The sequence below is a fragment of the Typha latifolia genome, chromosome 11 (genome assembly GCF_019914945.1).
Source record: "Typha latifolia isolate L0001 chromosome 11, TyphaL0001v2, whole genome shotgun sequence".
NCBI lineage: Eukaryota > Viridiplantae > Streptophyta > Magnoliopsida > Poales > Typhaceae > Typha > Typha latifolia.
Window position 1 is genome coordinate 3,848,151 of NC_133096.1, and position 13,712 is coordinate 3,861,862.

Here is a 13,712-nt window from a genome sequence, read left to right on the forward strand (position 1 = left end):
CATGCTATGATATCAAATGCAACCACCTATGATGCATATTGACCATTCGATAATTAGGTATAACAAATGATAATGAAATCATATGCATTTCTCAACATCACGATCATCACCGACATCTCGATATAATATCATCATACTAGACCACTATGCACAGTCCACACTTGGTACCCGATCTCAACATCTTGTCCGTAGGCTCAAAGCATAACCTGCCATATGCTAAGGGTATATTAAAATCCATCTAGATCGGGTACCCCACCAATTAATAGAAATCACATGAGGGTAACTTACCACACGCATGCCCTAGCGAACGGTAGGTGTCCGATTGTCTGTGCGCACAGACTTAACTGACCTCGAACATGGGCTACGAGATATCGCATATCAGCGACCATAATCATCACTTCAGGCACCCCTAACCCTAGCGCCTACTCGGGTACCCTCATGCTTTTTCTATCAACTTTCCTATTAATAAGATTTATGCATTTTCTTCTATATGATAGATCACGTGCATATATCTAGTACTATAACAAATCATGCATATCGGAAATTTAGGTGGTAAGGAAGTCAAGAGAAAAATAATACAATGCAGTTTCCAACCATATATCTAACACATGTACACTCCTACTAGTCTATCACATGCGTACTCATCATAAAAATCATCCTAACATAAAACCATAATAGTATAATCATCTTCAATCATCTCTATATATCACCAACGTACTCATATCCTAGATCAGCCTAATCAAATGCATGATAAAATATGCTTGACTAAAATTATCTTTATATAAAGTCATATAATCATGCTGGAGGCCAAAACATGCATATACATAATATATAATATATTCTAATTTGAGAAAGACGTCTAGGGGATAAGACTACTCACCTCTGATCAGAAGACACAACTCACGTATCCCTTACATCCGGTAACCAAGCGACAACTCGTCCTAACAGGGTCCACGGAGCCTCACATAAGGGGTTCGGAATCTAAAAATATTTAAGTAGCATGAAGTTAGCCTTTCATCTAATTAAAATCTTTGTTAGGTTTTAAAATTTCTACTTATCTTTATAATTAGCTAGATTTTTAATTATAAATAAAAATATAAATATAAATAAAATCTAATTATAGTTAAATTATATCTTGATTAATTAGGGATTATGTAGTCATTACTTTATAAAATAATAAATAAATACCTAAGCCTAGTATTTTATTTGTTACAAAATAATAATATTTAATAAATTATTAGAATTACTTAAAATGTATCCTAGAAGAATATTAGTATATAATTTGATAATTATAAGTTACAATCTATATATTAATCTAATAGAGATATAAATAATAAATATAAGTATTACCTATATTTATACCTAATTAATCGTTAATTATACAAATTATAATTAATAATAATCACATTGAAGAATATATAATATTATTAAAATAATTAATATCTGAATAATCTATTTGCATTAATTAAGAAGGAAATACCTAAATAAATAATATAAATAAAATAAAATAACATAAATAAATAAATAAATCACTACCATCAGTGCTGGGCCGAGCCCAGCACTATGTAAAAAGAGAAGGAGAAGAAGCCGAGGAAGAAGAAGAAGAGGAGGAAGAGAAGGGAGGAGGGGAGGGAAGTGCAGACCTGGGCCGGTGGGGAAGGCACTTGCAGCTGGTGGCCAGCCAGCTGCCGACCTCTCGCCGACGGCTCAGCTCTGACGAGCTCAAGCCCAAAGCAAGAAAGATAGAGGGAGAGAGAGGGAGAGAAAAGGAAAGAGGGGAAGTAAGAGACCTCACCGATGGCGACGATGCCGGGGCTCGCCGCGACCAGCTGGCCGTAGCCAGTTGGCTATGGCAGCGGCGGTGGGCGTGTGGCGCCTCACCACGCAAGCTGCTCATGCAGCTTGCATGGGCATGAGGCCGGTCACAGTGTGGCCAGCCACGTCATGCCCAAATTTTTTTTTTTAATTTTTTTAGGACAGGTGTTTACACCAACGATGCCGATAATAGAGATAAAAGCCATAAGGGAGAGAGGGACGACTGGGACACGAAAGGTAAGGAAGAGAGAAGTTAGAGAGGAAAGAGAAGATAAATTGATTTGACCCAACTCCTCTAGCCGACTCAACTATTACTTGACTCATCTAGCTGACTTGGCTACAACTCGACCTAGTTAAAATCATCTAGGTTCTGATTAAACCTAACCTAAACTAACTCATGCAATAAACAAATAAATCAAATTTAAAATGCAAATAATAAATGTTCTACATATTCAGCTAATTCAGCCTGCTAGCATGGATGAATTCGTAGTCGGACTCCGATTTATTGCAGATCGTAATATAACCTAAAATTAGTGGAAATTGATAGTAGCAGTTTCAATTAGAAAAAGGAAAGTTCAACTAGGTGATACACCTCTACCTTCGCGAGTACGAAATGTAATTGTTGAGCATTCATGGGACCCATTTCATTTACTAATTTTCGTCTCGTCTTAAGGGTCACACTTCACCTTTATTTCCTTTTTCTCTTGTCGACAATCTCTTCTGATTTTTTCATATATCTTTTATTCAAGAGTTTTTCTTATCAACATATTCAAGAGTATTAAGAAGAAGAAAAATCAAAGAGAAACAAAGAAAAGAAAAGGGTCGGTATAACTTTCTCTATTGTACAAAACAAACAAATCACTTTACTTATTACTAATTGGATTCCTCTTTCTCTTCAATAAAACATGAATCTTAAATAATTATAACAAACCCTCTATTATCTTAATCTAATAAATAAAGATATATCTTTCTTATTATTATTGAGTAGAAATAAGAATGTTTACTTAAAATATATAAGAAGATATATAATATATATATCCTAGTAACACCAGTTTAATTAAAACACCAATAATTTTTTAATTTTCTCTCTTTCTTCATGTAATATTGGGTGGAAATGGGTTATATATTCGTGTCCCACTGCTAAATTGTTAAATTATTATAATAGACTCTCCTAGGCCGACTCTACCCTTTTTACCGTCGACCAATATTTTACCATTTATTTTCTCAACAAAAAAAAAAAAAAAACTTTTACCGTTCATTCCTTCTCTGTCTCTCTTCCATTTATCTATAAATAAGCGGCCTGGGTTTCAAAGAATAAGCTTGAAGAAGCCACCACTCGAGTAATCTCCTCTCTGAGTCTTGGGCTTTTCCTCATACTTCTAGGCAACATTTACGTCACTACCAACTTGGAAGTAGGAGCAGCATGATGAGCACCTCATCGTCCTCTTCTTCCTCTGGTGCTTCCTTCAGTTCCTTCGACGACGTCACCGTTAGGTCCACCACGGGTACCATCAAGTTCCTCTGCAGCTATGGCGGCAAGATTCTCCCCCGTTATCCAGACGGCAAGCTCCGTTATATCGGCGGCGACACCCGCGTCCTCGCCGTCGACCGCTCTGTTCCGTTCTCAGGTCCGACTCCTTCTTTCCCCCTTTCCCTTCTTCCAGTATCTATCCTTTTTGTATTTATCTCAATCGGTTTAGTTGAACAGAGTTGCAGGCAAAGCTGGAGGAGTTGTGTGGATGGGAGTCGGTGAGCATAAGGTGTCAGCTTCCGACGGAGGATCTTGATGCGCTCGTCTCAGTGATATCGGACGAAGACTTGGCGAATCTCGTCGAAGAATACGACCTCGCAAGCCGAGATCGACTCCTCCCGTTAAAGATCCGAGCGTTTCTCTTACCCCCTCCGTCGTCTTCGTCAAAAGCCCCCAAATCTTTTAGCCCTCCTTCTACCCCGCCGATCTCCGCTTCTGCCAAGGGTAAATCTGTCTTCTATCATGCCCACGCTGCTCGAGCGCCGCCGCCGCCTTCCGATCTCCGCTGCGTCCACCCGTTTTCCGCGGCAGCGAGTAGATTCTCAGGCCAGATCGAAAACCCCGGGAATGTACGGTACCATCACTATCACCACCACCACCACCACCACCATCAGGCTTATGGAAACCCAAGTCCGCCCGATTTGCTCGTCAACCACGGCAACCACTGGCAATAATCCGAGCACGAATTGGCCGTAAAAAAAATTAAGAATGAAGGTAAAGAAAACACTTATTACGGAACGCAGGATGAAAAAAAAAAGGAGAATGTTTGTTCGTTTGTTTGTTTGGCAGAGACAGGACTGTAAATCTATATTTTTAATATAAAAGACAAAAAGTAGTACTTTGTAATTGTGTTCCTCCTCTCTTCCTTGTTTTTCTTTTCTTTCTTTTTTCTATTTATTTTGGGTTTGTGGTGCTCGTTACCCTCCATTTTCGATAGTATGGGCCGCCGTTAGGGTTCCGTTTCCTTCTACCTTTGCTTCGTTCTGCGCGTTATGTTCTGTTATGTGCATTAATTTTTTCATTCCATGTCATTAATTAGTTGCATTCTATTTCTATGCCTACACTGCTACTTATATCAGGAAATCTTTCATTTCATTTTCTCTGATACATTTACTTTTTTGTTTCGCAGGTGGACGAATGGCGTGACAACAGCAACCAAGCGAGCATCTTAATAACACCGATCCTTCCTCTTATTAGTGAAGATCACATATGAGACTAAATAATACATAGGCATATAACTAAATTAACTCCATAAATTCTAATATACTTTAAAGATTATTTTTATTTTTTAAACACTTTTTATTAACTCTATTTATTTTATAATTACGACTGGAATTTTGAGACCTTCATGTATTTCATGCCTTTTCATTTTTCTGAATTGCTGTCTTTGGTACTTTCTATTTTATTTCTTTTCTACACGAAGTAGCTTGGCATATCTTTTTCAATAATATATATATATATATATATATATATATATATATATTAAGGTATATTATATATAGAGAGAGATTTTGAATTTATATATAGCAACTAAATTCACGTTTCTTTGCATCCATAGAAGGATTATCTTCCTCGATATTGACCGAAAAAAGAGATATCTAACTTGGCAGATATGCTGCGCAATGATTGAGTCCAGGTGGATATTTGTATACTTTTTCGATCTACCCTTTTGCACAGAAATACTATCTTTATTGTGGTCTTGAACGCATTTCCCTTTAATACATCCGAGGAATATCTCCACATAAATTCTGATATATATCTGGTAGGAAATGAATACAATTGAGAAGAAAAAAAAAATCTACTCGCTGGTCTAATTAGCTTTCAACACCTGTTGGTAAAAAGTACGTGGGCCCTATGGCATCCAGTGATATTGATGTTGTGGGCCAGAAGCATCGCACTAGAATTGATCAGGGGAGCGAGTTGGGGTTCCTACTTTCTCTAAGCTCGAGAATGAGATAAGGGTGGTGGTGGTGGGGTTGATGGAGATCTCTCGAAGGGCCTCCTGTCACGCCGTGTGACTCGGACGTGTGGACCAGGAGGATTCCGGATTTTGCACCGAAAGGATATGAGCGCAGTCCAAGGCGTCGTTAGTTCGTCGAGGTTCGGTGGCCAATTGCCTGCCTTGGGGATTTAGAGGTGGCAACTTCCAATATGCACAACTTAATCCATTTGAGCCCACGAGTTGGGAATTGGCCATAACGACGTGAGGGAAACCCTTCAATTGGTAGATGGATTTGCCCAACATAATCAAATTGACAAGCAGGCAATTTAGAGTGGACGTATCTAGTCCTAAATCTGAAATATCCAGAGTGCATGCATGCTTATAGATCTGAGAATAGTTTTGTGATTAAGGGTCGGGCTATTATATATCTGAGAATAGTTTTGTGATTAAGGGTCGGGCTATTATATATCTGAGAATAGTTTTGGTTTCGTCGCATTCTAATAGTGTACTGATAAGCAACTTGAGGTTGAGTACGATAGACTTTTTAAAATAGGTTTTAAGATTTCAAAACTTTAGAAATTCAGTAACTAAAAAATTTAGAAAAATAGATTTTTTTTGCAATTTCAGAGTTTTTTGTTTTGTTCATTTTGCCAACCATACATTAGCTACTAACAAAAGTAGCTTCAACAAGGCTTTGCTTAGAAGTAATAGCAAGGACCGCTAGCTCATGCGCAATAAGGTTAGAGGGTTTCTTCCATGCAATAGAATTAATTCTTTATCAATCAATTTGATGAAGATCTAACGGTTAAGATCTTTAAGGGTATAATAGGAATGAAAGATATTACCGGTTCAGCAAGTAATTTTTTTTAGATATATAATCTTGCATATTATTTTTTAACAATTATATTATCTTAATATTTTATTAAGTAAAATACATATATATCATTAACTGAGAGTAATGTATATATATCAAAATAAGGGTATTGATGTCTTTTATAATTAACTTGATGAAAATTTAATTACATTTTATCTTTTTGATTATTTTTGATTATTTACATATATCTCCCAGTAGTTTAAGATTGATTTAAATTAAATTTTAATAGATAGAGATAGAGAATTATATTTAAATTGAAGTTTATCTCCAAATAATCAAATTTAAATTATTTAATATTAAATAATATCTCCTATAATTAAGGCATAATTATATTTAAGAGAGAAATCTTAACGGAAGAAAAAAAAATGTGTAGAGTGCTTCTTCCGTACCGTTAATTGTTTATCAATCATTTTGATGAATATCTAATGGTTAAGATCTTAAAGGGTATAACAAGAAAATTGGGAAGTTAGGCACACGTAATTAATCTTCTTAACTAATATACTCTTTTTCTTACGTAATGTGATTTTGAAACTGGTACCGGGTATGAAAACTGGCTATTATAGCCGTTGGATTAAGATTATAATTTTTAAAGGTGCATTGAAGTATTTGCCATAAAGTTATTATCAAAGCTAGTGAATAATATAGAAACATCAAAAAGTAAAAGGGACAGGTTGGCATTCAAGGATCCAAGAACGAATATTCCATGGAATTTCTTCCGCATTCGAAATGTTGAAGGCATTCACCACATTGCGGCAATCCGAGAAAATGATTATCTTTCCTAAAGCATTCTTAGAACATAAACGAAAACCAACAGGTAAAGCTTGCGCCTTCAAAAATCGAGTTACACATGGGGAGATAGACTTGTTGCTTGAAACATTTTGAGTTGTCTAGCTTGAGAAATATTACAAGTTCAGCATCAATTCCCTGATGCTAGCTAGCGTCAACCCAACATAGAGTAGCACCATCCAAAACCGAAGGAGGGTCCTCTACTTCACTAGGTACAGCTCCAATAGAAGGCGAAGGAGAGAAGCAATCCAAGAATAGCCGAATCTTGATAATAACATCAGCAGGGGTAAAAGTCTTTGAGCAGAAAATTTCTCCATTCCTTATACACCAAATCTGCCAAAGAATAGTGAACATGAGAGGGAATGAAGAGGACTCATGCTTGCTATAGAAATCGGAAAGCCATGCAAACAAAGAATATGGCTCATAGGGCCAAATAAAACCCATCCCAAACCAAGTCGCCCTTGCAAGATTGCATCCAAAAAAGAGATGTAGTAAAGTCTCAACTTTACAAGCACAACGATGACACTTATCTTTAATGACAATTTTCCTCCTATGTAATACATCCTTGTAAGGGAGAGCATCTGAGAGGCAACGCCAAATGAAAGTTAGGACTTGGGGGTAACATATTTAGTTTTCCAAATTACTTTCCAAAGCTAGAGACTAGTAAACGAAGAGGTAGAAGCTGAGTGTAAATTAGCTGCACAGAGCTTGTAAGTGGACTTTAGAGTGAATCTGTAAGATGATGTGTGTCCATATTAATTTATCATCTTACCTTTGCAGAACTGGTGAGATTTGTATTCGAAGTATTCGATCAACAATCATATTGGGGAATATCAAATGCACAATACTTCTATTCCAATTCTCGCCTTCATGAATTAAATCCTTCACCCTACTAATCCTTGGAGGTAGAGAGAGAGAAGTGAGATAGATCTTCCACTTGAATCCATCGGTCGAGGGCAATATGGATGGATATGCCTGTATAGATTTTCCAAAAGGTAGAGGACTCAAAAGACGGGACTTCCATAAGGCAAGTCTACTTTGCAACTTCTCAAGGACAAAGTGGAAAGCATGGGTTCTCAATCTAGGATATAGGAAAGGCGAGCCCAAATATTTGTCAGAAGCTGACAAGCTCTGAACTTGCAAAGAGACAGGGGTTCTTTTGCTAAAATGAATTGAAGACTTGTCAAAATTGAGAGCTTGACCTGTAAAACTGTGGTATTTGTCTAAGATAGTGTTTAGATTGTTTGCTTCACTGACAGTTGAACGACCAAATAGCAAGAGATCATTAGCATACATAAGGTGGGTGATTGTAGGAGCATGCCTAGCAATACGAATACCCGATATGCGTTTATCAAACAGCCCCTGCTCAAGAAGGATTGATAAATAATTATCTCCCAGAATAGAAAAATAAGGGGAGAGTGGACAACCTTGTCGGAGACCTCTAGACGGGGAAAAGAAGCCACTCAAACTGCCATTGACATCCACCGCAAGGGTAGATGTAGAAATGCATTGGTGAATTAGCTGTATAAATGTTGAAGGAAATCCATGAAGAGATAAGCAATCACATAAGAATGTCCACTCCATATGATCAAAAGGCTTTGATAGATCGGCTTTAATGAAGAAGAAACCAATCTTGCTAGATGATGTGTTCATATGCTTCAAAATTTCCTAAGCTAATACATGATTATTCAGAATTTGTCTTCCGGGAAGAAAAGCATTCTGAGTAGCAGAGATGATGCCTTGGAGATAGGGCTTAAGTCTGATGGCCAGAAGCTTAGAGATGAGCTTATAAGTGGTATTACATAAATTGATAGGCCTATAATCTCCAACCAAGAGAGGGGAGGTCTTCTTTGGATAAATTGTCAAACATAGTAAAACAAAAATATTTTTTTCACTTTCAGAATGACATGAGATATGAACGATATCGAGATAAATGATTTGTACACTTTGAAGATATGGGGTTCCTAGTGGGTAGTGATATTACAATGGGACGATACGCTTTTGCATCTACTAAACCAAATGACAAGACAATGAATGAAAGTACTAGGTCTTCTAATACACCTAGTAGAGATATATATGGAAAATCCCCTATTGGTTAGAGTTAGTTTGCTAATTGCACTTGGTAGACAGGTTTTAATATTCCCCATATTAACTTCACAGATACTACTAAAATCTTGTCTGGTAGTAAGAGACAAAATCAAAGTGGATTAATTATAGCTTGAAAAAAGAAGTCCCACATTAGCAATGAAGCCTTTGATAAATTTGTTGATGGTTTGTTAAAAGGGCATGAAAGAAAGAATGCAATGATAAACCTTGAATTGAAAAAATTAAAGAGGGAATGCCGAAAGGAAAATGATAAAGACATACAACACTATTAGTCTTTAGCCTTTGAAATTTCTAGTACAGATTGTAGAAAGATATATTTTCTTAGAGAGGCTTTTCTAGATGATAATAATGGATTAAATGGAAGGGATTGCAAACTGTTCAAGATCGTAGCTACTTGGTAGATATGAAAATGGGTTTGCTACCCCCATTCACACAATAAAGCTCTTCAAATATGGGCGATTTTATTTTATTGTACTATTATTGAGCGTATTATTAGGTGTTGTACTATATCATTTTTATTATTTATTATTTGTGACATACAATATGGTATTTAATTTCAATTTTGGTACTATATAGTGATTGTGAACATGTATTACCATCTTCATTTTTATGACATATTGTGAAATTTTATTGATAAGTTTATATTATTTGTATATGAAACTATCTGGTTGTAACCATAATTTTATCTCATACCATGAAATTCCGGTACTATGTGATCGTGACCACATTTAAAATATATTGTTTGTATAAAAATTTAATTATTGAAATATTCTAATCATATTTTATTATTGCAGAAAGTGATAAGAACACAAATATCTCATAATTGGACAACAAAATTGATAGGTATAATTATTCGTGCTATCATCTTTACTCTATGGAAATAGTTAATATATGATTTATTATTTACAAATTCATACTGCAAATATAGGGAAGAATTCCAAATGAAAATATTTGAAGAAAAGTTGATATTGATTATAATTCGGATGGTACCCCTTCATATAATAGTAGTGTATCAGTCACTAGCCTACAAGATAACTCGTCAATTTCGAATGAGTTGGATGAATTTCTAGATGAAGTTGAAGAATATTTTTTGCCATCTAAAACTATAAGACCTACACCAAGGCCTTGTAGAACTTGACCATAATATGAAAATGATCTTGTTAAGGATATCCTAAATGGCCATCTAAACCGTTGCATCGATGAGTTTCAATTGAGCATTGAAATTTTTACTTATTTATGGTAACTATTGGAAGAAAGAGAGTTCATTAGGAACTCAAATATCTCAACAAGTGAGAAATTAGCTATCTTTTTATATATGATTGCACATGGGGCATCGATGAGAACTCTTGTAGAGAAATTTCAGTACTCAAGTTAAACAATTTATTCGCATGTTCATGATGTTGCATTTGCTGTTTGTTCTCTAAATGAAACTTATATTAAAATGCCACTCTTCGATGTCGGTGTTCATCCAAAGATTCAACGAAGTAATTCATTTTATCCGTACTTTAGGATTAGTATAATTTTTATTCTCACATTATTTTACAACCACTTTTGAAATATATTGCTGATATTTTATAACATTCAATTTTATACATATTAACAGAATGCTATTTGTGTAATAGATGGGATGTATACACAATGTATTGTCAAAGACATAGATTATCAAACACGTTCCTGCAATTGTAAGGGCGATATCTCTCAAAATATAATGGTTATGGTTAATTTTGACATGGAAGCTTATATCTCCTACCTGGTTGGGAAGGTAGTGCATTTAATATGACCGAATAATGACATGCTATTGCTAAATATAATTTTCTCTTGGTACGTTGATGTAATTAAAATTAATAAACTAATTTTTTATGAATTATATATAAAATTAACGAAACTTAATTTCTATTGTATATATGCAAATATTATCTTGTAGATGCTGGTTCTACAAATTCTTTTCAGTTTTTGGCACGTTATAGGGGAACTAGGTACCATTTAAGTGAGTACCGTCATGCGTATATGTCACATACGAGGCTACGAGATTTATTCAATCATCGTCACGTCGCGTGCAACTTCGTAATGTAATGGAATGGACTTTTGGTGTAAGAAAATAATGATTCTAAATTTTAAAAAATCAAATGACATCATATAAGAAAATGAGTTAAACTAAGATTATCATGGCATGTGTTGTATTGCACAATTTTATTATTAAACACCATTAAGGAAATGATAGATTTTTGTTATGGCTGGAAATATTGAATCTACCTTCAACCATGATGATACACATTTTTATATGATTGAAACACAACAATTTATTAATTGTACCTATTATGGTAATTTGCCAAGAAATGAGATTACAACTTAATTGTGGGAAGGAAGAGATCGAGGCATATTTTCTTATCTGATAATATTATGTTTATTCATATTAATTATTATTCATTTTGTATTCTCTTTGACGAATTATATATATTATTTTCTTAGTTTAAAATACTATGTTGTACATTGGTAGAAGGAATGTCATGCTCAAGTGAATAAATTTTCAGGCGTATGCTTTAGCTCTTTCCCAATATATGATCTTATTGTGGATTCGTATTCTAGATATATTGTAGAAAATAAGAATCAAGCAACTTCGCCACAAAAGAAAAACCTCAACAAAGATCACATATTTTGTTTTGTCATTTCTTTCCTTGTGAGCATGCTGATTCTATTGTTCGTTATAAAATATGTGATCTAGATTTTCTATATGTATTGATGTATTGTTATAAGACAATGAGATTGTAGAACATATTTTGGTTATGGTTAATTATGGATGATTTGTTGTTCTACTGTATAAACTTGATAATATTATAATTTTGTCTTATGTTATGGTGATATTGTGGTAATATTATATGTGAACAGGAAATATTGACCTATTGTATAAATATAGTTTTATTGTAATGTTGTAAAATTGTGATAATGTTATAATGTTGTATGTAAACGAAAAAGATATTGTCATGTTGTAGAAAAATGTTCTATTGTTGTGGTAACAATTGCAATGTTGTATGTGAAGAGGAAAAGATTGTAGTAATATTGTATAAAGATAATTTTGTTGTAATGTTGTGGTAATATTTGTAATATTCTATATGTAATAATATTTAAAATACTATATGTGAACTTGAAAAGATTGTAAACAATGGAGATGGTTTTATTGTAATGTCATACTAATGAGTAAAAAATGTCGTATAAGAAGAGGAAAGGATTGTAATTGTGGAGATAGTTTTATTGTACTAATGAGTAAGAAGTGTTGTAAATGCTATATTGTATATTTGTACTACTATATGGTAATGTTGTATATCAAATACAGATGGTTATTTATTGTAAATATTATATGTTGTCTTAGCAAAATTGATATATATATATTGCTTTGTCATCTTTAAAAATATGTATCACTAAAAAAGGTAAAAAAAATGAGTAAGAAAAGAATAATTCTAGGTTAAAAATAAATAGTTGTGTTGGAACCCATTAGCTGGGTTAGATGACAAGAGTACAGCCCATTAGTTGGGTTAGATGAGAAGAGTATAATCCATTAGCTGGCTTAGAACCAAGACCCCACAAATATGAATGCGACTTATTAGCTGGGTTATAACCCCGCAAACAATATAGAACACATTAACTGGGTTAGTTGACTTAGAACCAAAACCCCACAAATATGAATGTGACTCATTAGCTAGGTTAGTTGACTTAGAACCAAAACCTCACAAATATGAATGTGACTCATTAGCTAGGTTATATAACCTGTTAGTTGGGTTAGATGGCTTAGAACCAAAACCCCACAAATATGAAGGTGACTCATTAGCTAGGTTGTATAACGCATTAGTTGGATTATAACCCCGTAAATAGCATAGAACACATTAGCTGGGATATAACCCCGCAAACAGCATAGAACACATTAGCTAGGTTATAACCCTGCAAACTATATAGAACACATAACTAGATTATATAACACATTAGTTGGATTATATACCCATTAGCTGTGTTATAACCCTACAAACAGCAAAGAACCCATTTAGCTAACCCATTAGCCAACACGAACCTATTAGCTAAGTTAGAATCCATTAGCAGTAAGAACCCATTATCTAGGTTAGAACCAATAACCCCACAATCTCCACAACGATTCTCCTTAGTACTTTCCAATCTTTCTTCCCATCATTAGGCTCTTCCAATCCTCAAGCTCTTTCCATCATCAAGCTCTTCCAATCATCATCTTCCCATCATTAAGCTCTCTTTTCTCGGGTCCGAAACTGCACAAAGCACTAAACCTTATCACTAATACCAACTCATGCATTCTCTATTGGATTCTCGCCGACAACATGATTTTAGATGGTAAGAAGGAAGAAGGTACGAGGAAATGAGCACTGCACCAAGGTAACTTCCATTGCCCTAATTGTTGCATAATAGGTGTTGTAGTGGGTGACCCTAATTTACTAGACATAGGATATTTTTTAGATGATTTGTGATTGCCCTAATTTTCTCAAAATAGATGATCTACCATTGCCCTAAATTTACTACACATTCAAACTTTTTTGGATGATTTGTGATTGCCCAAATTTTTTGCTATAGATCTATTCTCTTCAAAAAGTCTATGTTGTTTCTAAGCTCTCTCTGAAATTGCATAATAGATGTTGTAAAAG

General features: G+C 34.7%; 1 protein-coding gene across 1 annotated transcript; it reads left to right on the forward strand.

Annotated features, from left to right (window-relative positions):
- Positions 1 to 3,131: 3,131 nt before the first annotated feature.
- LOC140798218 (uncharacterized) lies at positions 3,132 to 4,695 on the forward strand. The gene is made up of 3 exons (XM_073151991.1): positions 3,132 to 3,443; positions 3,524 to 4,060; positions 4,476 to 4,695. The coding sequence occupies exons 1-2, from the start codon at positions 3,239 to 3,241 to the stop codon at positions 4,018 to 4,020; spliced, it is 702 nt and encodes a 233-aa protein (XP_073008092.1). The 5' UTR covers positions 3,132 to 3,238; the 3' UTR covers positions 4,021 to 4,060; positions 4,476 to 4,695.
- The last annotated feature ends 9,017 nt before the right edge of the window (positions 4,696 to 13,712 follow it).